Here is a 27,727-nt window from a genome sequence, read left to right on the forward strand (position 1 = left end):
AGCATTGTGGTGCCTTCTAGATAAGAGGGAAATAGGAAAAAGGAGAGAATTTGGTGGAAAAGATAATGAATTCTGTTTTGGACATATTAAATTTGAGAAAGCAGCTGATGATGTGAGGATAGATGACAGAAGAGAGCTTTGGATTGAAAATTAAATATAAAGAATCATTTGCATAGAGATGATAATTGAATACATGAATTTTCATTATGTCAATAGCTCAAATTTATTGAAACTTTAAGAGAAATAAACACCTTGTGGATCTCAAATACAGGAACCTAGTAAGAAATACATAAACTTATCTAAAGTGACAACCTACCATTCAATTCTTGTGAATTCTGGTTTAACAGAGCTGGCAATTAGAACAAGAGAATTAGAGTTTTCCCAAGGACCTGGAGATGTTTTGTTCCATCAGACATTTAGTCCTAAGAATGACCACCTTGGACTTCTTTGGTACTAGTAATTTGATTTGCCATCTCTTTTAGCTTTCTGAGAATTATAATTTCAAATTAGTAGTACTGGATGATTCCATAGTTGGCGTTTTCATACTTTTATTCTTTTGGAAATTTTACTTCTTTTGTGTTTGTAATGTATTCTTCAATATACCTCTCTTTCCCTGGGTCTCTTTTTTAGAAAGAATGTAAGGATTCATGATCTGTGTTTGTATCTTTAGGATAATATATTGTGATAATAAGGAAAAGATAAAATAGAAAGGTAGACTATGACGTTTATGGAAAAAAGCTGACAAACTAGTCAGATTTTGAACAAATCACAGCTACAAATGAAGATTAGAATTACTTTTAAACTAGAAGTGTGGGTCTGAGTGTCATGCCTTCTTTTCTGGAACCAAGCCATCCTTCTTTTCTTTTCTATTCTTTTTTCTTTTTTTTTTTCTGAGGCAATTGGGATTAAGTGATTTACCCAGAGTCACACAGCTAGGAAGTCTTAATTGTCTGAGGCCAGATTTGAACTCAAGTCCTCCTGACTTCAGGGATAGTGCTCTATCCACTGTGCCACCTTGCTGTCCCTAGCCATCCTTATTTTCAAAGGAAGGCATCTAGGGGGAAAAGGCAGAAAGGGTAAGGAAGAAGCATTTTTATAACCCACTATATGTCAGGCAACGTGCTGAGTGCTGTTACAAATACCTCACTGATTGTGACAGTTTTATAGTTGAGGACATTGAAGCTGGAAGAGGTTAAGTGACTTGCTTCTGTCACACATCTAGTAAGTGTTGAAGACTAGATTTGAACTCCAGTTTGTTTCCTTGACTCCAGGCCCAGGATACAGGGGGAAAAAAAACAAGGTGCAATGTTGTTCACATAATGGATAATTAGTAAATTTTGTCGATTTGATATTATTCCACATTCCTTTGTGTTAAAATCACCTTATTTGTTATAGCAGTATTTCCATATATGTTATAGTTGTCTCTGCTGTAATCTAGGATAGCACATTTTTAGAATAAAGGACTTTAAATGCCCATTGTACTTATTTTTAGATTAAAATAACTGTTATTGAACATATTGACTATCTTTATGTTATTAGATGATATAGATTTTTTTTTAAACAGTATACATGAGAACTTTAGAAATTTGGGCCCATGTCAATCAAACTAAACTATCAAATGTATTTAGCCTGTCACAGAGTTAAATTTCCAATTTAACAGTTCATGAAAAATTTGTTAAACATTTATTATGCTCATGACACTGTGCTGTTTAATGGATATACAAAGTCATGGAGATAACATGCCTGTGAATTCAAAAACTGCATTTTGCCAAGGGAGGGGAGGAGTTTTATATATATATATGTGTGTGTGTGTGTGTGTGTGTGTGTGTGTGTGTGTGCGCGCGCACGCGCGCGCGTGTGTGTATACACATATATATGCATGAATAATCATAATACATTTATACAGTAATATAAGTTTCAGGAATGAGAGAGCATTACAATTTAGGAGATAAATGATGATTAAAAAAAGATAGCTGGCCTGTTCTTTGCAAGAATCTGGATTTTTTTTTTTCAGTCTTATGTGGGGAAGGAGGTATATTCCAGATATGAGGACTATTTGTCCAAGGTATTAAAGTTGGAAGTGAATATTAAGCTTTAGTTTTAGCATATCAGATTGACCAGCACATGGAATAAGCAAAATGGTAAGTCTTCAAAGTTAGGGAACTCCGTTGTGAATAGCTTTAACTATCATACTGCTGATTTTGTTTATTTTCTAGAGGCAATAGTACATATACACATATACATACACATGCATATGTGTAAATATGTGTATAAATACATATGAATACACATACACATACTAAAGATTTTGACAGATCTGAGTTTGAAGAAAAACCAATTGAGTAGCTTTTGGAAGATGGATTGTAAAAGGGAAGGATTAAAAACAGGGAGGACAATTAGGAGGATATTAGAATAAACCCAGAAGACAAAGATGACTTAAATTAGGGTACAGTGACCATATGATAGGAAAGAAGAGAATGGACTTGAGAGATTTTGTGGAGTCAGGACACAACTTGGCAACTCTTAGGATATGGGGTGTGAGAATGAAAAAGTTAAAAATTGCCAAGTTGTATACCTAAATGTCTTATATTGTCTGAAACATAGAAAACTCTTAATAAATGCTTTTTGAATGGCAGAATGACTGGAAAGGTGATAGTAGTGTCAACAGAAATAGATAAGTTTGAATATTGTTTGGATATTGGCTACCTTTTTCAGCATCTGAGACATTCAGCAGGCAGTTTGTAGTATATAAGAGGTGAGTTTAGAAATTAGCTCTAGCATCCGTTTGCATGGGAGATGAAAATTTATGCCATAGGAACTGATGCAACCTGTTTGGGAGGGAATGTAGAGACAACCTTCATTTTCATTTCAAAAGGAAAATGACAGGAATCATTATATTTATCTTCAGAAGAGAGTGTCCTTTGAGATATATGTATGAACAGTAAAAGAATTAGTAATAAAAAACATTTTACTAAATTAGGAAGATTTTAAAGTGAATGGTTGATGAAATCACAATCTACTTTAAAGGATATCAAGCCAAACCTTTATGTAAGTGAGAGAATCCCTTCTCTAGTTGTTGAACAGTTGTAGACTTCCATTGAATGGCAAACTAATTGTTTCTGAAGCAGTCTTTGCTCTTTTTGTTAGAAAGCTTTTTCTTATATTAGGGCTAAATTTGGATTTGTCAGCTGTTATAGTTGCTCCTGGTTTTTACATTTCCACATAACAACATTTCATAGACTTGGAGACAATATCATGTTATAACTCTCAACCTCCTGCTCTCTGTGTTTACTTTTGCAGGTTAACTAATGACCTTCATTTTTTTTCAGTCACCTTCTGTATGATGTATTATTAATTCTTCTCATCATTCTGGTTATGCACTTTATTTCAGTATTCCAACTTCTCTATCTTTTATGTTTTATACTGAAAAAATGAGCATAATACTACAAATGTGGACTGGCTTAGATAAAATGTAACTCTGTTATTTTCTTTGTCCTGAACACTTTGCTTCTCTTATATGACCCAAGTCATAAGTTTTATGACTTTCATGTTTTGCTATTGCCTCATTGAGCTTTCACTCCACTCAGTCTTCTATATATTTTCATAAGAATTGCTGTGTAGTCAAATCTCCCATTTTACAAATGTGAAATTTATTTTTTTATTGCAAGGTGAAACTTTAGCTTATTTCTGTTAAATTTAATCCTTTTCAGTTCAGTGCCATCATTCTATCATATTGTTACATATTGTTATCTATCTCTCTCAGTTATCCTTCATCTGATAATGACAAATATGCTATTTTGTGTTTGTTACTATGGTAGGCAAAATGCATCTCAGGATCAATGAGAGGTCCCTGTGGCACTTCATAAGTGACTATTTAGATTACCATTGATTTCATTAATGACCACCCTCTAGGAACTCTCACTGTAAATCAGCCTACTAGGATGATTTACCAACCTTCAACATATGACCATTAGCAAGAAGGGTAGTTGCTATTGATTTCTGAATGACTATTGTTAGAGTTTCATCTCCTTTGAAAATGTGGTCATTGCTTTTTATTTACAATTTTAGAGAATAGTGGTACCTTTATAAGTGATTGGCCAGAGACTTAATATGTAGATTGTTCCAATTATTTAATCTATCCATTCCTTTAATACATTATTTGGTACTTTTGGGGACCTCTCAGGTTTCTGGTGAGACAAAACCTCATTATTTTACTCTCAATTACTCTTGTCTCTCAGTTCTTCCACAGGCTGTCATTCTAGAAACAGTCTTTTGACAAATTTAGATTGCAAGTCTTCAGATATGAAGTAATTTAATTAATTTTTATGGCTCTCAAAAGTTCACTACTTGATAACCAGCTTTCTCCAGAAAAACTTTTTCAGTGTAGCCAGACAGGACCTTGAAAGCCATGTTCAGCCTATGTTCAGATTGTATAATTATAAACTTAATATGAATTATAATTAATTAAATTAATTTCTAACTATTTACATTTATAAATGCATAAATTATAAAACTTTAAAAAATTTTCAACCTTATTAACCTTATTAACATCATAGTATTAACATTCCATAATTTATTTAATCATTCCCCTCTGTGGGATATTTAGGGGCCTTTCAGATATTAAAATCTTTGAAAAAATTTTAAAAATAAAATCTTAGGGGTATAGTCTCAGCAATGAAATGATCACGATTACTTTTATAATATTTATTTCACTTTGTTAGATGAATTTTCCCCCAAAAAAGTTTTATTAGTTTGCAATCTCTCAATGATGAATGAGTTGACCCCTTTGTCCACATCACCATTTGTAACTATTTGTCCCTTTGATGTATGGGAAAGTAGTACTTGTGAGTTGCTTCAATGTTTTTCTCTATTAGTATGGATGAATATTTTCCCTGAGATTATTAGATGATTAAATAACTTGTGAAATAATGCAAAGACTGAAAAAAACAAGTACTATACCTGTACAAAAGCAAAAATGAAAATGAACAAAGAATTCTGATAACAGTTTATATAGGGAGAGACTAGAACATATTGAAATTCATTTATTTAAATATAGTTACACAAGTTTAATTAGTTATGTCTATATTTTTATTAAATTTATAATATTTTAAAGATAGTAAGGAAAATTTTATATTCCATATATTCATCATTTACAAATTAGAGAAATAAAAACTCAAAATAAATGCATTTTCCATAGAAGGTAGTGCCATGTTAGAAATAAAACAAACCTGCTTAATGAAAAGATTAATGTTAAAAGGAACTTCTACTGAATGAATAAATTTTATGAACACTTTAATATTTCAAGAGACTCTTTTTCAGTATGGATGTTCTTTATGATTTTGTTTATTTTCTTCATTCTCTTCATTAGTTATCCTTAAAACTGATCACTTTCTTTCTTCAGAGAAGCATAGAATACTCATTTTTATCTTTTAGACTTAGTCTTGGCCTCATATCTCTATATGAAGAATTCAAATGGCTTATAGAATTTAAAATATTTACCTACATAAAATTAACATTTTCATTTGGAAGTGCTGCACTCTACTGTTCATAATTTGAATAACATTTGAATGCAGTTTGTTTTAGATGCAGGTATTCTAACGTAAAGACCTAGTTTGCAGACTTGTTTTCCTTTGTCCTTGAAAAAGACCATGACATCAGAAAGTTGATGCCATAAAGTGAACTGAATTTAAGTGAGGGAGGGTTGCCTCACTTTCTTCTCCAGAGCCATCTGAGTCCAGATCAGGAGATCTGGAGATGGCCTTGGATGTAGTGGGAGATTTATATCTCTCCCCATTTTATTTTATCCTCCACTTAATAGCCAGAATAATTTTCCTAAAGTACAGTTCTGACCTTCCCACAATTCTTGTAGTTGCTTCTTAGTTTTTTAGCAGGACGAAGTCATGGTGCCTGGATTTCAGTGGCTCTGGAAAAGAGAGTGGGGCCAATGGCTTTGTGAAACTCTGCCACACTTAAATCCAGTTCATGCATAAGTCAAGGCATCACCCCATGCTATCATTGGTCCTCTTCGAAAAAAAGGATCCACAACAATAACGGATACCTTTAGCATCAGATATGAAGTCCTCTTGAACTTAAAATGCTTCATCTATCTTTCTAGTTTTCTTACAAGATATTCTCCTGTACATATTCTACAGGTATATTGACCTTGCTATTCTTCATTCATGGCATTCAATTTCCTAACTCTGTGCTTTAATTCATTCCTCATCTATTAACATTTCCATTCTCTCATACATACTCTGTCCATCTCAGTGATTCTGAACCTCTGGCTGCAATTTTTTAAACTTGATTCTATTTTCTGTTGATTTCCTAATTTACATCTTCCTTAGCCAACTTCCTACATTAAAACTATGAAACTCTTCTGTTGTGTTCTGGCATGTTTCTTCCATAAGTAACAGGCTAGATTTCATCTTAAATATTTTCCTTTTTTGCACTTAGCGAATCCTGGCTCTTTCTTGATTACACAGCTTCCCTGACTGTTGTTCTAATACAAGTTGTATTTGCAGGCTCTCCTCCAGCTTCCCTCCTAATGATCTTCCCTCATTCCCAACCCCCACCTCACATAATTGCAGTAATTTGTCTCCTTGCCCCTTATTGCTTCTCCAGGTTTACCTCCTGTAGTTTTCCTCAGTAATTTTTCCTTATGTGAAATTAATTCGATCTATATTAATCACCCAATCAAGATTTTGGAAGCTTTTTTCCTACAGACACCAAGATATTCTCTGATGATTCCAAAAAGTTCATTGCCTGGCATATAGACTTCATCTCCTTAACATTTGCTGTCATTCTAGAGAACTTTTGCATATATGTGTTGATATTTATTAAAATATTATAAGCTTCCAATTTCTTAATTCACCAGTTTCCCATGGCTTACTTTCCCCATTCTGCTTGATCCCTATTACTATCAAGGTCTAGCCATCCTCCTAAGCACTCAGGTACAATTTAGGTGTAATCCTTAATTTATCACCTTGCTCTCCCATATCCAATCAGTTCATCAAGTCCTCTCATTTCTATCTTCATCCCATCTCATGTATACTTACCGTTCTCTGAATCTGCCACCTTTCTGATTTAGGCCCTCATTACCTTATACCTGGAGTTAGCCTACTGATTGGTGTCCTTGCATCATGTTTATCTTTTACTAAGCTGTTAAGTTGATAATCCTAAAGTGCTGATCTGACCAAGTTTCTTATCTTTCTGCTCCCTCCCACCCTACACATATTCATTCAACTCTTTTGGCTTCTGTTACCTCCAGGATCAAATTTAAAACACTCTGTTTGAAATCTAAAGCTCCTTCATTACCTGATAAAGTCATATCTTTCTATTATTCTTATATCTTAACTCCTCTTCAACATACCCTGCTGTCCATTGATACTGGCTTCCTTACTGCTCATCAAATAAGATAAAACATCTTTCAAAGAACTTACTATTTCCCATTTCCAGAATTCTTATTTCTTATCTCTGTTTCCTAGCTTCATGGCTTCCTTTAAATCTCTGTTAAGCTTTGACATTCTATATGAAGTCTTAAGGAATCCCCCTTATCTTTCCTCTGAAATTAAATTTATCCTGTATATATCTTGTTTGGGCATAGTTGTGTATTCATTGTGAATGTGAGCACTTTGAGAGTAGGGATTGTTTTTCCTTTCTTTGCACTCCCAGTATTTATCACAGTTCCTGGAATATAGTAGATGCTTAGTGAATGAACTTAAATGAATGAGATTAAAGAATATTTTAGCAAGAAGTTAAAGGATTACCAGGTAAGAGATACTGCTGCTCAGTTGAAGTTAAGTTTTAGAGCACATGAGTAGGAGGAGAGAAGTAGCAGTTCTCAAAGATAGGACAAGTAGTAGTAAGGGATTTGAGAGTAAAAGCTTACTAATATGGTTACTGATTTAGAAGTCATTGGATCTTTAAAGTCCATTTGTTGAATAGCCCTCATTTTGTAAATGGAAACCTGAGGTACAGGGGATTAAGTGACTTGACCAGCTTCAGAATAGTGTGGAATTGAAAAAGAGTGGATTTGGGAGGAGTATGGCACAGGGAAACATGTAATGAAAGGAGATGATGATTGTTTAATGGAAATTTCAAATGAGTATGGAAGTAGAGTACTTTGTGGATGACTGTAGTAAGATCAAAGTTGTGACTGACTTTTATATAGTGAAATAGTGGAGAAATTCATGCTAGTTGAATTGATCAGCATTTATTAAACTCATACTGGGCATCATGCTTAGCTCATATTCCAGGTACTGTACAAACATATAAGGATATGAAGAAAAGGCAAAAAAAAAAAAAAAAAAGTCTTTGCCTTAAAGAAATTTATGTTCTGATGAGGGAGGCAGCAATAACAACAAATCTCTCATTAATGTGTTAAATACTGGGTTGATAGAAGGAAAACTTATTGGGTGGATACTAGCAGACAGAGAGACTGATAAAAGTCTTCTGGAGGAGGTGGTAGTTGAGCCTAGTTAAGAAAAGGATTCTAAAAGAATTTCGAAATTCTTAAAGGAGGGATTCTATTTGGAAGATTGGGGGGAGCAGAATCTGGGCACAGGGAACAGTCAGTACAAATGGGAATGGGGGTGGAAATATTATGAATAGATCAAGGAACTAGGAGGTTAATGTGTTTGGGAAGACTTCAGCATATATGTCATTTACCATCTCTAGACCCCAGCTTCTTTGTTGTTGTTTTTTATTTGTTTGTTTTTTTTAATTATAGCTTTTTATTTACATGACTTATGCATGGGTAATTTTTCAGCATTGATCCTTGCAAAACCTTCTGTTCCAACTTTTCCCCTCCTTCCCTCCACCCCCTCCCTAGATGGGAGGTAATGCCATACATGTTAAATATGTTAAAAGTATATGTTAAATCCAATATATGTATACATATTTATAGTTATCTTGCTGTACCAGAAAAATTGGATTTAGAAATAAGGTAAAAATAACCTGAGAAGGAAAACAAATATGCAAGTGGACAAAAACAGGAGTGTAAATGCTATGTTGTGGTTCACACTCATTTCCCATAGTTCTTTCACTGGGTGTAGCTGGTTCTCTTCATTATTGAACAATTGGAACTGATATAGTTCATCTCATTGTTGAAGAGAGCCACGTCCATCAGAATTGATCATCATATAGTATTCTTATTGAAGTGTATAATGATCTCCTGGTTCTGCTCATCTCACTCAGCATCAGTTCATATAAGTCTCTCCAGGCCTCTCTAAAATCATCCTGTTGGTCATTTCTTACAGAACAATAATATTCATATACCATAACTTGTTCAGCCATTCTCCAATTGATGGGCATCCATTCAATTTCCAGCTTAAAGCCACTACAAAAATGGCTGCCACAAACATTTTTGCACATACAGTTAGACCCCAGCTTCTTAAACTGTGTCATGAGCCCATATGGGTTGTGTGACTGAAAGTGGGGTCATAAAATTATGATTTATTATCAGCAAATGTTTGATTTGTTTACCTATTTTATATTCCTGTAAACCAGAATCAAATAAAAATTTTTTGATTGAAAAGGGGTCATGATTAGAAAAAAGTTGAAAAAACCCTACTTTAGACTTCTTTTGTTCTTCTCTGTAAATTGAGGAGGTTTCACTATACAATTTTGTATACTAAGCTCTAAATCTTTTAGTTCTATTCCTTTATTATATAAGTGAATTAGGAAGTGTTTTTATAAGAAGCATTTTTCTACACAATATTTTCATTTATTTAAAAAATATTTATTTCATGTTTCCCCCAGTTACATTTAAAACAATTTAAAAAATTTATTGAATTCTAGGTTTTCTTCCTTATCCCCACCCACAATTAAGAAAACACATGTGAAATTATACAAAATATTTCCATAGAGGTCATATTGTGAAAAAAAAAAAAAGACTTATAGATCTCCCACCCTAATGAAAACAAATATCAAGATAAATAAAGTTTATAAAAAAAAGAGAGAGATATAGTGAGAAAAAGGATGCTTCAGTCTGTATTCAGACACAAATCAATTTTTTCTCTTGTATGGATAATATTTTTCATCTTAAATCCTTCATAATAATTGTGGATCAACACAATATTTTTAAAAGATGACTGTTCATCTAAGCCATCTTCTCATCTTCCCTTCTACTATCCAGATTCTCCCCATTTGGAAAGAACCCTCAGAACTGGACCTCTAGAAATTTCCTGATGGGAGTTAATTTATTGTATAACTCCCAGTCTGAAATTGAGTTGTTTTGATTGGGGAGGGGGAGTGATTATGAACTTATTGTTCTAGCCTCAGACTAGATAATTCTCATTTAACTAGTCTACATGGAGTCATCTTTCTATTTGTCCTTTTATTACATAGTCACTTTCCTCTGCTACCCCCTACCTTCCCGCTTCTAACACTAGTCATTGTAATTAAGTCATTACTATCTTTGCTAGAAGGGCTAGTGTCATCAGGCAATCACAACTTCATGGGATTTCTCTGAAAACCTGGTTTATTACAAGAGAAATGAACATGCATGTGGAATCCAAAGGATTCCTAATCTTCACAGAAGTTTATACTTTTCAAATAACAGGATACAGGAATGGACCATGACATGGGATGGGAAATAGTATACCATATGTGGGGAAAAAAGACAAGATCACTCCTTGTGGGGAAGAGCTTCATCTCATTCCACTGATGGACTATGAAGACAGGAGGGTCTCCTTATCTGCAGAAGCATTATCTCAGCCTGGTCATAGACTAGCTGGCACTTGTCTTGCCTCCCAAGGACACACAGGGAGTCCAGCTTGGGAAGTAACAATAAATTATATCATCTCAAGGGGCACTGTGTTCTTGACAGTCAGGACTTTCTGCATGCTCTGGGTCTAATGTTTCTGGAAAATATGGCAAAATATGGAAAAAAATTCAAGGGACTCTTTAACACTAGTCACCATTCCCGTGACTCCCAGAACCAAGACTCCTTTCCTTGGCCACTGTTCTCCCCAATGTGTTGTTTTTTTCCCCCTACGAGAGTTGAGTCCCTAAGGACAGAGAGAGTCTCACTTTTGCCTTTTTAATTCCTCAATACTTAATACAGTCCTCGTTATAGAAGGATTTATTAATATAAAATATAATTATATTGCTGCATTGACCGATTATTTTTCATTATACTCAAATTGCCATGTGATTTTTCCTAAAGTCCCACTCTAATGTTTTCTTATGATGTTAAGGTAACACTGAAACTTATACACAGGAAATACATGCTTTAGCAGGTCCTGCCAGGTAGACCCACCTCTGATACATTTGAGCTATTTTGAAGAAGTGGTAATGCTGCTATGGAAACTTCTTCCTTGGTACCTGTACAAGGTTCATATTGAGCAAGCACAAATTTAAGCTTGATTTGAGGAGTCTGGAAATTTAAGAGTTGTTTAGCTGAGGACTTTCTGCATTCTTCCTAGTCAAAGCCACGTATTTCTCCCCCACTTTTGTGTTTCTATAATGCAGTCTAGCAATTACTGAAATAACTCCATGTTGCTGTTTTAAGTTATTTTATTATCAAAATGTTTATAAATCTTTTGTTCTTTTCCTGTATTCTTTAGGCGAGAGGAGCAGATGTTCCAGATATTGCTGGAGAATCTCTTAAGACATGTGGCAGTACAGCAAATATGAAAGTCAAACATGTGAAAAAGTAAGCAATAAAATTTAAAGGTTTTAAGGCACTTCTTCAAATTAATTCTTTTAGCTGCCCAAGTTTTTTGATTTTTTTGTTCCATAGATATAAATATCTGTACTTCTGGCCATTTTTATAGGGATTATTTTGGTGCTGAGGGAGAGTTAATCTGTAGATTGAGGTTGTTGAATCAAAAGAGCTACCAATACTTGGGTTTATAAACACTTTTGTTAATTCTGTTTTTAAAACATCATGCATTGGGGCTCTACATCTAAAAAATGGAAGATTTATATTCTGGTGCCCACCTTTATTCATTGGTTGATTTTTTTTTTTTTTTTCGTTAGACCTACATTCTAAGATTGGATGATTTTTTACTTTGTTTTGTCCTGGAAAAGCAAGAAATCTATCAACTATTGGTGTATGGTATTATAGTTGGTTGTATAGGCCTTAAGTAGAATAACCTATAGCAGTAGTTAGGTATCAGTTTTAGGAATTGAAAAGCCAAAGGATAAAATGTTCATTCTGCACTCTTAGGTCCACCAATCCTGGACTTATGGGCTGTGACAACATTCACAGGTAAAATTGTGTTTTTATATGTTTGACCTTATTGCTGTCAATTAGAAAATGGCTGTTCACAAATGAATTTTGGTAGTTTTCTTAAAATTATGCTTTCTTGTGAGCTTTGAGTTTGCATTGTAGCTAAAGAGCCAAAAAGAATGCTGTTTGTTTGTTTTTTCTATGTGTGTTGTTACTGTTATTTAGCTCATTATGCTGAAGTTTACTGCTTTTTGTTTCAGTGAATCACCTAGGGTTTTGTGTGTGTGTGTGTGTGTGTGTGTGTGTGTGTGTGTGTTTATGAGAGATTGTATTTGAGTTTGCATGTGCAAGCTTTCAAATACCAAATAATTTTTTTGGACTTACTAATCTGTGATTATTCAGAAACTTATTTCTTATTCATTTCTTTTCACATATTTTAGGTTGCCCTTTACTAAAGGTCATTTTCCAAAAATGGCAGAATGTGCACATTTCCATTATGAAAATGTGGAATTTGGCAGCATACAGGTGAGTTTGAAATTTGTCTTTCATGCTGAACTAAGTTTTTAGAATAGTGCAGCTTACCTTGGCAGCACTTGTTTCCCCCCCTCCCCTCCCCATTGGTTTATTTTTTGGATATGCAAAAAGAGGATTATTCTTTCAGATTGTACTGGAAATACTTTAAACATCAAGTATCAAATGGAATACTAATGATAATAAATATAGAAATCCTGAGTATTGGGGGATTAATGACTTTGAAAAGCAAGAGGTCTTAAAAAAAAGTATATAGATGCTTGGAGCTATCATTGTGGTAATTCTTTCTGAAGCTGAAAAAAAAAGGAATATGTCAACAAACTGGCATTCAAGACTCATGCATGATTTCTAGTCAGTACCTTCTTCATTTGACTCAGGTATAGAAGCATGCTAGCATTTCACAACCTACTTCCTCTTTTTGAGAGAAAAGTGTGTGGGAGCTGAGCCAAAATTCTTGGTCATGCTCATTTTTCTGTTCCATGAGTGGATTGAAATAATAGTTTATTACCTTTTACTTATCCCTGTCTCTTCCTGAGAATCATTTCAGAACCAGTATTTTAGATATCAAAGAACCATGGACAAGGAAGTATAGTCAGAAGGCAATGATTGATTATACTGGTATGCACATATCAGTACATTTAAGATACATACTATATATGTAATTTTCTGTGTATTGTCACAAGCAGCATTCACAAATCTTGTAGCCTGAAAATAATCCTTGTTTATCTTTGTTTTGTATTATTAGACTCATTCTTAGTTGTCTGCTGAAGCAGGCAATACCTACAGAGGTTTCTGTTTAAAATTCTTCTCCTCCTCCCCCTCTTTCTAATCCTCTTCCTCTTCCTCCTCCCCCTCTTCTTTTTCCTCCTCACCCTCTTCCTTCCTTCCTTCTCATCTCTTCTTCCTTCCTTCTTCCTCCTCTCCTGTTCCTTCCTTTTTTCCCTCCTCCTCTCCTATTCTTTCCTTCCTCCTCCTCTTCCTCCTCTCCTGTTCCTTCCTTCCTTCCTCCTCCTCTCCTGTTCTCTCCCTCCTTCTCTCTTCTTCCTTTCCTCCTCCTTTTCTCCTCCTCCTCTTCCTCCTCTCCTCTTCCTCTTTCTCCTCCTTTTCCTCCTCTTTTTCCTCTTCAACCACCTCCTTCATTTTCTTCTTCCTCTGGCATTTACTTTTAATATGTTACATTTAAATGCAAAATGAGAAAAGGAAAATCAGAAAAAGAAAAAGAAAAACATTGCCATGAATACAGAAGCTCAGAAGAGAGAATTCAATATAAAACAATAACTTTCCATTTTAAGAAAATCTATATAATAAATACTACATGCTGTTTTCGAAACTGCCTTGTTCTTGTTTGCTTAGAATTCTTGAAAAAAAAAAAAAGCAACAATACTATTTTCAGCACACTGTGAATAGTTCCTCATTATAGTTTCCAAGGAAGCATTTTAAGTTTAACTATTTTATATATTATTTTATGGCAAAACATTTTGACAGTCCATGTGAGGGTAAATCAGTCGACCAGTGAGTCTTAATATTTTGCACAGATAGTTGTACCATAGATTGTTTTATGGCAGAACATATTATAGTTTCCTTCTGCAACTTTGACTACATTTATAAATTTAAGTAACTAGCAATTGATCAAAACACTTCTTAGACCTATTTTTATTATAAGAAAGTATAGTTATGTTTAGTTTCTTTTTGTATGAAAACATTCTTATTTAAAAAGTTGAATTAAAAAGTAGTACAAATTTGAGGCCACAAGAGCCTTCCATGATTTTAATAATTTTTTCATATAAGTATTGAAAGTACTGATTTGATTTTTATTACTATTTGCTAAATATTTCTACAGTGTATTTGTAATGTATTTTCCCTTTTCTCTTTTAAGATATACAAATGTAATGTGTATAAATTCTCAGTGCCTTTAGTTTGAACTTTGTCTTTTTTACTTGGAAATCGATATATATTGGCAGAAATAATCTATCTTTTGCTTATACGTTATGTTCTTTCATGTATTTTATACTAAATAATCAGCCTAATACATTCTGTAAGCATAGACTGTTACCATAGTGGAATAGAGAAACTAGGAAGAGCTAAAACAGACCAAAAAAAAAGCTATAGACCAATTTCCCTAATGAATATTGATGCAAAAAAGTCAAATAAAATATCAGCAAAGAAATTACAGCAATATATAACTATAGATTATATACTATGACCATATAGAATTGATACCAGGAATGCAGAGCTTGTTCGTGATTAAGAAAACTATCAGCGGGGCGGAGCCAAGATGGCGGAGCAGGCACACACTACTCTCTAAGCTCCTCTCATTACCCTCATAACCAAATATTTAATCCAGCCTCAAAAATAACTCTTCACTGCTTAAATTCATGAAGATAAGAAGCACTACAACTTACCAGCTGATCCGGAAACTCGCCAGGAAAGGTTTGTCCTGAGGGGCCAGGAACAGACTAGCGCAGGCAGCTAGAGGCTGGCTTCCTGAGCAGACCAGGGGCGGGGGTGATCTCTGTGGCTAGAGAAGTTATAGGGACCACTCTGCTATAGGCTAACTGCTCTGCCTTGATTACAAAGCAGTAAACTAGCAGAGAAGTTAAAGCCTAAAACAGAGGGTGCTCTAAAAAACGCCAGAACCTAAGAGATCTGGCTGTAACCCCTTAAACCCGGAAGTGACTCAGGCAGACTTTACCGCAGCCCTGTGGCCACATCTGGCAGTTCGGGGCTTTTGCGGGGGCAATTACTAATCTGCACAACAGTGGGGCGCAGCCTGGACAGCCTCTAATCGGCAGTGTGGGGGGCTCGGCCTGGGGCAATAGAACTTCCCCAGCAGACTGTGCTTCCCCGGGCAGACACTTCCTGTCCCTGAAAACCCATTCACTGCTCAGCTGCTAATACCCATAGCCCCAGGGCAGGGTTTGGCTTGGGAAGTGAAACTCTCACTGCTAAGTGTCTAGCCCCAGGGCAGTCATCTCACACTGCTGAGGTTCTTTGAAAGGCACTTTCCCAGCCCAGCCCTGCAGGCCTGAGTTACTTTCTGGTGGGGAACTCTTTCCCAGAGCACTCCAGTACCTCACTGCTTTTTGTAGCCGGTCAACAGGACAGCTACCCTGTCCATAAACTTTCACTGCTCTGCAGAGGAAGCTGGTAACCTCCTGGCTCTGAAGGCAGACCTTACAGGCTTTAACAAAATGAGTAAAAAAATCAAAAGAACGATTGATAGTTTCTACACAGAAAGAGAACAGCTTTTCAACCCCGAAGAGACTAATAGCAGACAGTCTCCAGACGATTGTTGGTCTCCAATACAAAAGGCTCTCCTAGAAGAGACTATTCAAAACCTTAAAAGAGAGCTAGAAGAGAAATGGGGAAAGGAAAGAGAAGCTATGCAAAAGAGTACAGAAAAGGCACATAACTCATTAAAAGAAAAAATTTGATAAAGTGGAAAAAGAAAACAACTTCCTGAAATGTGAATTGGAAAAGGTAAAAAACAGAGTTTGCGAATTGGAAAAAGAAAATAACTCACTAAAAAAAAAAAAAAATAGTGAAATGGAAAAAAATTCCATAGAGCAAAACAACTCAATTGGACATATACAAAAAGAAGTAAAAAAAGCTAATGAAGAAAATAACTCACTAAAAATTAGAACTGAACAAATAGAAATGTCATTGAGACATCAAGAATCAGTCAAGCAAAACCAAAAAAATGAAAGATTGGAAAAAAATGTCAAATATTTACTGGGAAAAACAACAGATCTGGAAAATAGATCTAGGAGAGATAACCTGAGGATCATCGGACTACCAGAAAATTATGATAAAAAAAGAGCCTAGATACTATTTTACAGGAAATCATCAAAGAGAACTGCCCAGAAGTAATAGAACCGGAAGGGAAAATAGGCGTTGAAAGAATTCATCGAACACCTTCTGAAAAAGACCCTAAAATAAAGACTCCAAGGAATATTGTGGCCAAACTTCAGAATTTCCAGACTAAAGAAAAAATTTTACAAGCAGCCAGGAAAAAGCAGTTCAAATACCGAGATGCCACAATAAGGGTCACGCAAGATCTGGCTGCCTCAACATTAAAGGATCGAAGGGCCTGGAATGAGATATTCCGAAAGGCAAAAGAACTTGGAATGCAGTCAAGAATAAACTATCCAGCTAAGCTGAGTATTTTTTTCCACGGAAGAAGATGGATATTTAATGAAATAGAGGAATTCCATCTGTTTCTAAGGAAAAAACCAGACTTAAACAAAAAATTTGATCTTCAACAACAGGAATCAAGAGAAGTAGAAAAAGGTAAAAGGAACTCTTGAGAACTGTATTTCTGTTGTGAATATACATAAAAATCATATGTATAATTTGACTTTACCGATATAACATAAAAAAGGGAAGTAGAAATGAAAAGGGGATAGTGCCAGAAAAAGGGAAGAAGGGAGATAAAAAGAGGGAAACTACATGTGACAATGAGGCAGAGGAAACCTATCATATATGAGGGAACTTAGAGAGGGGGAGGAACATTGTGTGAATCCTACTCTCATTAGAGTTGTCTCAAAGAGGAAACAATTGACATATTTGTTTTACACAGATTCTTCTCTCACTTCATTAAAAAGTGGGAGAGGAAAAGGAAGAAGGAAAAAGAGTAAGGGAAGGGCACCAAAAAGGGGAAGGGATTCCAAGGGAGGAGGGAGGGATACTAAAGAGGGAGAACTGTGCAACGTTAGTGGGATCAATAGGGAAGAAGGGAAGGAGGGCAAGAAAAAGAAAAGTATAATCTGGGGATATTAGGATGGCAGGAAATGAAGAATTGGTTATTTTAACCGCAAATGTAAATGGGATGATCTCTTCCATAAAGAGGAGGTGGATAGCAGACTGGATCAAAAGTCAGAACCCTACAATCTGTTGTTTACAGGAAACACATTTAAAACAGGGAGATACATATAGACTAAAAGAGATAAGGAAGGAAACTATATCTTGCTTAAGGGTACTATAGAGAATGAAGCAATATCAGTATTAAACATATATGTACCAAGTGGTATTGCATCTAACTTCCTTAAAGAGAAGCTAAGAGAGTTGTGAGAAGAAATGGACAGCAAAACTATAATAGTGGGAGATCTCAATCTTGCACTCTCAGATTTAGATAAATCAAATCACAAAACAAATAAAGAAATTAAAGAGGTAAATAGAATATTAGAAAAATTAGGTATGATAGATCGCTGGAGAAAACTGAATGGTGACAGAAAGGAGTATACTTTCTTCTCAGCAGTTCATGGAACCTACACAAAAATTGACCATATATTAGGACATAAAGACCTCAAAATTAAATGCAGGAAGGCAGAAATAGTAAATGCTTTCTTTTCAGACCACAATGCAATAAAAACTACATTCAACAAAAAGTTAGGTGTAAATAGACCAAAAAGTAATTGGAAACTAAATAATCTCATCTTAAAGAATGATTGGGTGAAACAGCAAATTATAGACACAATTAATAATTTCACTCAAGATAATGACAACAATGAGACATCATATCAAAATTTATGGGATGCAGCCAAAGCAGTAATAAGGGGAAATTTTATATCCTTAGAGGCTTACTTGAATAAAATAGAAAAAGAGAAGATCAATGAATTGGGCCTGGAACTTAAAAAGTTAGAAAAAGACCAAATTAAAAACCCCCAATCAATTACTAAACTTGAAATTCTAAAATTAAAAGGAGAAATTAATAATATAGAAAGCAAAAAAACTATTGAACTAATAAATAAAACTAAGAGTTGGTTTTATGAAAAAGCCAATAAAATTGATAAACCTTTGGTAAATCTGATTAGAAAAAGAAGAGAGGGAAATCAAATTGGCAGTCTTAAAAATGAAAGGAGAAGTTACCACTGATGAAAAGGAAATTAAAGAAATAATAAGAGATTACTTTGCCCAACTTTATGCCAATAAATTTGATAACCTAAGCGAAATGGATGACTACCTCCAAAAATATAGGCTTCCCAGATTATCAGAGGAGGAAGTAAATTGCTTAAATAGTCCCATTTCAGAAAAAGAAATAGAACAAGCTATTAATCAACTCCCTAAAAAAAAATCCCCGGGACTAGATGGATTTACATGTGAATTCTATCAAACATTCAAAGAACAATTAGCCCCAATGCTTTATAAACTATTTGAAAAAATAGGGAATGAAGGAGTCCTACCAAACTCCTTTTATGACACAGACATGGTACTGATACCTAAACCAGGTAAGTTGAAAACAGAGAAAGAAAATTATAGACCAATCTCCCTAATGAATATTGATGCTAAAAATCTTAAATAAGATATTAGCAAAAAGACTACAGAAAATCATCCCCAGGATAATACATCATGATCAAGTAGGATTTATACCAGGAATGCAGGGCTGGTTCAATATTAGGAAAACTATCAATATAATTGGCCATATTAATAATCAAATTAACAAAAACCATATGATCATCTCAATAGATGCAGAAAAAGCATTTGATAAAATCCAACATCCATTCCTATTAAAAACTCTTGAGAGTATAGGAATAAATGGGCTTTTCCTTAAAATAATTAGTAGCATCTATTTAAAACCAGCAGTAAGCATTATATGTAATGGGGACAAACTGCAACCATTCCCAATAAGATCAGGAGTAAAACAAGGTTGCCCACTATCAACATTACTATTTAATATTGTATTAGAAATGCTAGCTTTGGCAATAAGAGTTGAGAAAGAGATTAAAGGAATAAGAATAGGCAATGAGGAAACCAAATTATCACTCTTTGCTGATGATATGATGGTATACTTAGAGAACCCCAGAGATTCTACCAAAAAGTTATTAGAAACAATCTACACCTTCAGCAAAGTTGCAGGATATAAAATAAACGCATATAAGTCATCAGCGTTCTTATATATCACTAACAAAACCCAACAGTTTGAGATACAAAAAGAAATTCCATTTAAAGTAACTACTGATTGTATAAAATATTTAGGAATCTATCTGCCAAGGGAAAATCAGAAACTTTATGAGCAAAATTACAAAACACTTTCCACACAAATTAAGTCTGATCTAACCAACTGGAAAAATATTAAATGCTCTTGGATTGGGCGAGCAAATATAATAAAGATGACAATACTACCTAAATTAATCTACTTATTTAGTGCTATACCAATCAGACTCCCAAAAAACTACTTTGATGAATTAGAAAAAAATAACAACAAAGTTCATATGGAAAAACAAAAGGTCAAGAATTTCAAGGGAATTAATGAAAAAAAAATCAAATGAAGGTGGCCTAGCTGTACCAGATCTAAAATTATATTATAAAGCAGCAGTTACTAAAACCATCTGGTATTGGCTAAGAAATAGACTAGTTGATCAATGGAATAGGTTAGGTTCAAAGGACAAAACAGCCAATAACTTTAATAATATAGTGTTTGACAAACCCAAAGACACCAGTTTCTGGGATAAGAATGCATTATTTGACAAAAATTGCTGGGAAAATTGGAAATCAGTATGGCAGAAACTAGGCATTGACCCACACTTAACACCGTACACCAAGATAAGGTCAAAATGGGTTCATGATCTAGGCATAAAGAATGAGATGATAAATAAATTGGAAGAGCATAGGATAGTTTACCTGTCAGACCTGTGGAAGAGGGAGGAATTTATGACCAAAGAAGAACTAGAGATCACTATTGACCACAACAAAGAAAATTTTGATTATATCAAATTGAAAAGTTTTTGTACAAACAAAACAAATGCAGACAAGATTAGAAGGGAAACAATAAACCGGGAAAACATTTTTACAATCAAAGGTTCTGATAAAGGCCTCATTTCCAAAATATATAGAGAATTGACCCTAATCTATAAGAAATCAAACCATTCTCCAATTGATAAATGGTCAAAGGATATCAACAGACAATTCTCAGACAAAAAAATTGAAACTATTTCTAGCCATATGAAAAGATGCTCCAAATCATTATTGATTAGAGAAATGCAAATTAAGACAACTCTGAGATACCACCACACATCTGTCAGATTGGCTAGAATGACAGGGAAAGATAACGCAGAATGTTGGAGGGGATGTGGGAAAACAGGGACACTGATATATTGTTGGTGGAATTGTGAACACATCCAGCCATTCTGGAGAGCAATTTGGAATTATGCTCAAAAACTTATCAAGCTGTGCGTATCCTTTGATCCAGCAGTGTTTCTACTGGGCTTATACCCCAAAGAGATACTAAAGAAAGGAAAGGGACCTGTATGTGCCAAAATGTTTGTGGCAGCCCTGTTTGTAGTGGCTAGAAGCTGGAAAATGAAAGGATGTCCATCAATTGGCGAATGGTTGAGTAAATTGTGGTATATGAACGCTATGGAATATTATTGTTCTGTAAGGAACGACCATCAGGATGAATACAGAGAGGACTGGCGAGACTTACATGAACAGATGCTGAGTGAAATGAGCAGAATCAGGAGATCATTATATACCTCAACAATGATACTGTTTGAGGATGTATTCTGATGGAAATGGACCTCTTTGATAAAGAGAGCCTTAATTGATCAAAGATGGACAGAAGCAGCTACACCCAGAGAAAGAACACTGGAAATGAATATAAACTGCTTGCATTTATGTTTTTCTTCCCGGGTTATTTATATCTTCTGAATTCAGTTCTCCCTGTGCAACAAGAAAACTGTTTGGTTCTGCACACATATATTGTATCTAGGATATACTGCAACCCATTCAACATGTAAAGGACTCTTGCCATCTGGGGGAAGGGGTGGAGGGAGGGAGGGGAAAAATCGGAACAGAAGTGAATGCAAGGGATAATGCTGTAAAAAATTACCCTGGCATGCGTTCTATCAATAAAAAAATTATTAAAAAAATAAAAAGAAAACTATCAGTATAATTGACCATATTGGTAACAAAGCTAACAGAAATCATATAATCCTTTTGACAAAATACAGAACCCATTCCTATTAAAAACACTAGAGAACATAGGAATAAATGGAGTTTATCTTAAAATGATAAATGGTATTTATCTACAATCATCAACAAGCATTATATATATATATATAATTCTTTGCATTCTTTGCAGATGATATGATGTTATATTTAGAAAATCCTAGAGAATCCCCTAAAAAAATTACTTGAAATTATCAATTAACTTAAGTTGCAGGATACAAAATATACCCACATAAATCATCACCATCTCCATGTATTACCAATAAAGTCCAGCAACAAGAGATAGAAAAAGAAACTTCATTAAAAAGAACTATAGACTTAGAAGCTATATTAACATAATTGTAAAGCGCTTTTCCCACAAACAAATTTGAATTTAAATAATTGGAAAAATATTAATTCCTCATGGGTAGGCTAAGCCAATATAATAAAATGAAAATTTTACTTAATCTATTTATTCACTGCCATGTCATGCTGTCAAAAAACTATTTTAAAGAGCTAGAAAAAAATAACTCTCATCTGCAAGAACAAAAGCTCAAGGCTATCAAGGGAATCACCTTAAGAAAAACCAAAAAAAAAAAAAAAAAAAAAAAGGTGGTCTAGTTGTACCAGGTCTTAAACTATATTTTAAAGCAGTAATTATCCAAATGATCTGATAAGGGATAAGAAATAGTGCGGTGGGATCAGTGAAATATATTAGTTACAAATTACATGATAGTGAACAACCATACTAACCTAATATATGATAAACTCAATTATCCAAGTTTTTGGAGTGAGAGTTCATTATTTGATCAAAACTGCTGAAAAAAAATGGAAAACAGTATAGCAAAAACCTAGATATAGACCAAACCTCACGCTTCATACCAAGATAAGGTCTAAATGGATACATGATTTACATATAAAGAGTAATGCCATAAACAATTTAAGAGAATATGGAATAGCTTATCTGTCAGATTTATGGAGAAGGGAAAATTTTAAGATGAAAGAATATAATAGAGCGCATTATAAAGTATAAAACAGAAAATTTTGATTGTATAAAATGAAAAGGTTTTTACAGAAACAAAACCAATGGAAACAAAATTGTAAGGAAAATAGAAAACTGGGGGAAGATTTTTGCAACTGATATTTCTGATAAAGGCCTCATTTCTCAAATATATAGAAAACTGAGCTAAACTTATAAAAATACAAGTCATTTCCAATTAATAAATAGTCAAAGGGGGTGGGACAGCTAGATGGTGCAGTGAATAGAACACCAACCCTGAAGTCATGAGGACCCGAGTTCAAATCTGCCTTAAGACACTTAACACTTCCTAACTGTGTGATCCTGGGCAAGTTACTTAATCCCAATTGCCTTAGGAAAAAAAAAAAAAAAAACCAAAACAGAACAGAACAAATAAACAAACCAAAAAAAATACTCAAAGGGTATATATGACCAGGAAGTTTTCAGAACAAAAACTGAAAGCTCTCTATGATCATGAAAAAGTGCTCTATATCAATATTGATCAGAGAAATGTGAATTAAAACAACTCTGAGGTGCCACCACATAACTATCAGAGTAGCTAATTAACAAAAATGGAAAATGTTGGATGTTGAAGGAAATATGGAAAAACTGAGACATTAATGCACTATTGGTGGAATTGTGAACTTATTCAACCACTCTGGAGAGCATTTTGGAACTTTGCTTAAAAGCTATAAAACTGCACATACCTTTTGATCCAAGCAATGCAACTGCTAGGTCTATATCCTAAGGACATCCAAAAAAGGAGGGGAAAGGATGTATTTTTCAAAAATATTTATAGTAGTTCTTTTTGTGATGGCTAAGTATTGGAAATCAGACAGATGTCCATCATTTGAAAAATAGCTAAACAAGCTGTATTATGTGCTTATAATGGAATATTATTGTGCTGACAGAAATGACTAGCAGAATCTTTTCAGAAAAATCTGAAAAGATTTACATGAATTAATGCATAGTGAAGGAGAGTGCTGTACACAAAAACAGAAGCATTCGATAAAAATTGTGAATGACTTAGATATTCTCAGAAATAAAATGAAGCAAGATAATTCCAAGGACTAAAAATGGAATATTCTATCTTCCTCCAAAGAAAGAACTGATATTGATTGAATGTGGACAGAAACATGCTATTTTTCAATTTCTTTCATTTTTCTTTTACAAAATGCTCAATATGGAAAAGTTTTTCATAATTGTACCTGTTATATCTTATAGTTTATTGTCTCAGAGAGGGGAAATGGGAGGGGAAGGAGGGATGGATGTAATTTGGAAATCAGAATTTTAAATAAAAATGTTTTTAAAATTGGGAGGGGAGGGACCCAAAGTAAGATAGAGCAATATATAACTTTATGTGTTAAGTTCACACTGTATGCCATGTTTGTAAAAGTCTGTGAGAAGGAAAATAGAACCACTTACTCTTAGTGATCTTGGAGTAGAACTTGTATTGTTAGGGTCTCTACAATATATGCTTCTTAAGTGCTCAAGTGGAGGATTTATTTTTGCATAGAAACCAATATAGGTGTTTAAGGTTGGGTATTTTTCCCTATTGCAAGATGTATAAGAATATAGTATTTACATACTTTGAATTATTTGGGATGTGGTTAAAATGTATTATTTAAACAGACATCTCATGAACTGATTTGGACTGTTAATATAATCCCCCATACTCCTGCTAGGGCTTTCTTCTTTGGAATTGAATAAAGTGCAAGGTCAGAAAAGAGAAGCTAGTATTTATAAAAACAGTAAAAGTAAAGCTTCTTTTTTTTTACTACTTGTAATAATTTTTTTTATTATAACTTTTTATTGACAGAGCCCATGCCTGTGTAATTTTTTTACAACATTATCCCTTGCACTCACTTCTGTTCTGACTTTTCTCCTCCCTCCCTTCACCCCCTCCCCCAGATGGCAAGCAGTCCTATACAAGTTAAATATGTCGCAGTGTATCCTAGATACAATATATGTGTGCAAAACCGAACAGTTCTCTTGTTGTACAGGAAGAATTGGGTTCAGAAGGTAAAAATAACCTGGGAAGAAAGAGAAAAATGCAAGCAATTTACATTCATTTCCCAGTGTTCTTTCTTTGGGTGTAGCTGCTTCTGTCCATCCTTGATCAATTGAAACTGAGTTAAATCTCTTTGTCAAAGAAACCACTTCCATCAGAATACATCCTCATACAGTATTGTTGTTGAAGTATATAATGATCTCTTGGTTCTGCTCATTTCACTTGGCATCAGTTCATGTAAGTCTCGCCAATCCTCTCTGTACTCATCCTGCTGGTCATTTCTTACTGAAATAGGTAGTATTCATATACCACAATTTACTCAACCATTCTCCAATTGATGGGCATCCATTCATTTTCCAGTTTCTAGCCACTACAAAGAGGACTGCCACAAACATTTTGGCACATAATTTCCCTTCTTTAGTATCTCTTTGGAATATAAGCCCAGTAGAAACACTGTTGGATCAAAGGGTATGCACAGTTTGATAACTTTTTGAACATAGTTCCAAATTGCTCTCCAGAATGGCTGGATGTATTCACAATTCCACCAACAATGTATCAGTGTCCCTGTTTTCCCACATCCCCTCCAACATTCCACATTATTTTTCCCTGTCATTCTAGCCAGTCTGACAGGTGTGTAGTGGTATCTCAGAGTTGTCTTAATTTGCCTTTCTCTGATTAATAATGACTTGGAGCATATTTTCATATGGCTAGAAATAGTTTCAATTTCTTCATCTGAGAATTGCCTGTTAATATCCTTTGGCCATTTATCAATTGGAGAATGGCTTGATTTCTTATATATTAGAGTCAATTCTCTATATATTTTGGAAATGAGGCCTTTATCAGAACCTTTGATTGTAAAAATGTTTTCCCAGTTTATTGTTTCCCTTTTAATCTTGTCTGCATTAGTTTTGTTTGTACAAAACCTTTTCAATTTGATGTCATCAAAATTTTCTATTTTGTAGTCAATAGTGATCTCTAGTTCTTCTTTGGTCATAAATTCCTTTCTCCTCCACAAGTCTGAAAGGTAAACTATCCTATGCTCTTCCAATTTATTTATAATCTCATTCTTTATGTGTAGGTCATGAACCCATTTTGACCTTATCTTGGTGTACGGTGTTAAGTGAGGGTCAATGCTTAGTTTCTGCCATACTAATTTCCAATTTTCCCAGCAATTTTTGTCAAATAATGCATTCTTATCCCCAAAACTGGGGTCTTTGGGTTTGTCAAACACTAGATTATTAAAGTTATTGGCTGTTTTGTCCTTTGAACCTAACCTATTCCATTGATCAACTAGTCTGTTTCTTAGCCAATACCAGATGGTTTTAGTAACCGCTTTTTTATAATATAATTTTAAATCTGGTACAGCTAAGTCACTTTCATTTGATTTTTTTTTTCATTAATTCCCTTGAAATTCTTGATCTTTTGTTTTTCCATATGAACTTTGTTGTTATTTTTTCTAGGTCATTAAAATAGTTTTTTGGGAGTCTGATTGGTATAGTGCTAAATAAATAGATTAGTTTAGGTAGTATTGTCATCTATTATATTTGCTCACCCAATCCAAAAGCATTTAATATTTTTCCAGTTGGTAAAAATAAAGCTTCTTAAAGGAAACAATGGAATAGTAATTACTTCTTGATAACATCAATACATAATATGAATTAATCAACATTTATTAAATTTCTTTTATTTGCTATTTATTTTCCTTTTTATTTGGGAATTTGGAGATAGGCTAAACTGTCCATGCCTTCCTAATATGTACAAGGACACAACAAGTAAGCATATAAGTATATATTATGATAACTCCATTTATTTGTCACTTTAAGGTTTGGAAAATGCTCCACCTCCAAGAGATTGTGAATAAAAAGCAAACATTGAAGTTAAACTTTATGATACATGTCACAAGTTGGTGTGGGGAATGAGCAAAGGGTGCCTAAAGAAGGAAGTGCTTGAATTGAGCTTTCAAGGACACTAAAGGCTGTAGGAAGAGAGGAGGAGGTGAGAGGTAGAATAAACCTAGCCATGAGAAGTTCTTACAGAAAACGTGGAAGTGAGAGTTGATGTATTGTGTGAAGAACAACTACAAAAATAAGTTCCTGGCATTTAGGGGAATAATATAGCCTCTTTTCTAACTGCTTAAAAGTATACTCAAATCTTTCTCATTCTAAAAATAACCCTGAAGAACTGATTGTGTATTATCTTTTATTTTTCTCTCTCTTCCTCAACCATTCTTCAGGGGAGGAGAGGGAATCATTTTTATATGATACCTTGATGTTTCTCCCTTCTTCTAAACTCTTCATGATCTAGTTTCTGACTTTCTCCCTGAATTAAAACTGTTCTTTCTAAAGTTCCCAGTAATATCTTTTAACAAAAATATATTTTAAAAAAGATTATTGTTTTTTTTTCAAACATCAAACATCTTTTCTCCTTACCATCCCTTTGCTCCCCATGAAAAACAAAAAGCTATATATAACCCTTGTTACAAATAAGCATAATTGGTTTATGAAGCCAAGATGACGGAGAGCAGACATGACTTTCTGTGACCTCCTCTGACTTTCTCTCAAATCAACAGCAGATTAAGCCTCTAAACTGGTTTGGAGTCAAAGAATCCACAAATATTTGTAGTAGAATACATTTCTAGAAGAAAATACCTTGGAAGAACTTCAGAACAGGTCTGTATCCATTGGGAAAGTGGACAGTCTGCCAAGCCCAGAATGTAGCACAGGGAGACCTGGGCAAAGAGCTGTGGCATTGTAGTTTCCACACACCTGGGAATTTCTCTTAGGCTATGCTGTCCTGGTGGCAAGCAGGTGGTTTGGAAGATTTGCCTTTTGTAAAAGACAAATTATAAACCACTGAGCCCCAGAAGAACTGCAGGTCCTAGCTACTATTACTCAGAACTGGAAATCAATCAGCAGAATTGCCCCAGAACAAATTAAAGCTGCTGTCGCTCCTTTGCATTGAGCAGACCTCAAGCCTTAGAAAAATGATGAACAAAAAAATAAAAAGAACTCTCACCATAGACAGCTTTTATGGAGAGAGAGAACAGACCTCAAATCCTGAGATTCCT

At 34.4% G+C, this 27,727-nt stretch overlaps 1 protein-coding gene across 1 annotated transcript in view; it reads left to right on the forward strand.

Annotated features, from left to right (window-relative positions):
- Positions 1–27,727, forward strand: part of ARHGAP32 (Rho GTPase activating protein 32) — a 417,059-nt gene that overhangs the window by 177,967 nt on the left and 211,365 nt on the right. The window contains exons 3-5 of the mRNA XM_051986687.1: positions 11,568–11,656; positions 12,173–12,214; positions 12,616–12,700. Coding sequence (XP_051842647.1) covers positions 11,568–11,656; positions 12,173–12,214; positions 12,616–12,700 — 216 coding nt within the window. The remainder of the gene's footprint in view (positions 1–11,567; positions 11,657–12,172; positions 12,215–12,615; positions 12,701–27,727) is intronic.

This window comes from Antechinus flavipes, chromosome 3 (genome assembly GCF_016432865.1).
Source record: "Antechinus flavipes isolate AdamAnt ecotype Samford, QLD, Australia chromosome 3, AdamAnt_v2, whole genome shotgun sequence".
Lineage (NCBI taxonomy): Eukaryota > Metazoa > Chordata > Mammalia > Dasyuromorphia > Dasyuridae > Antechinus > Antechinus flavipes.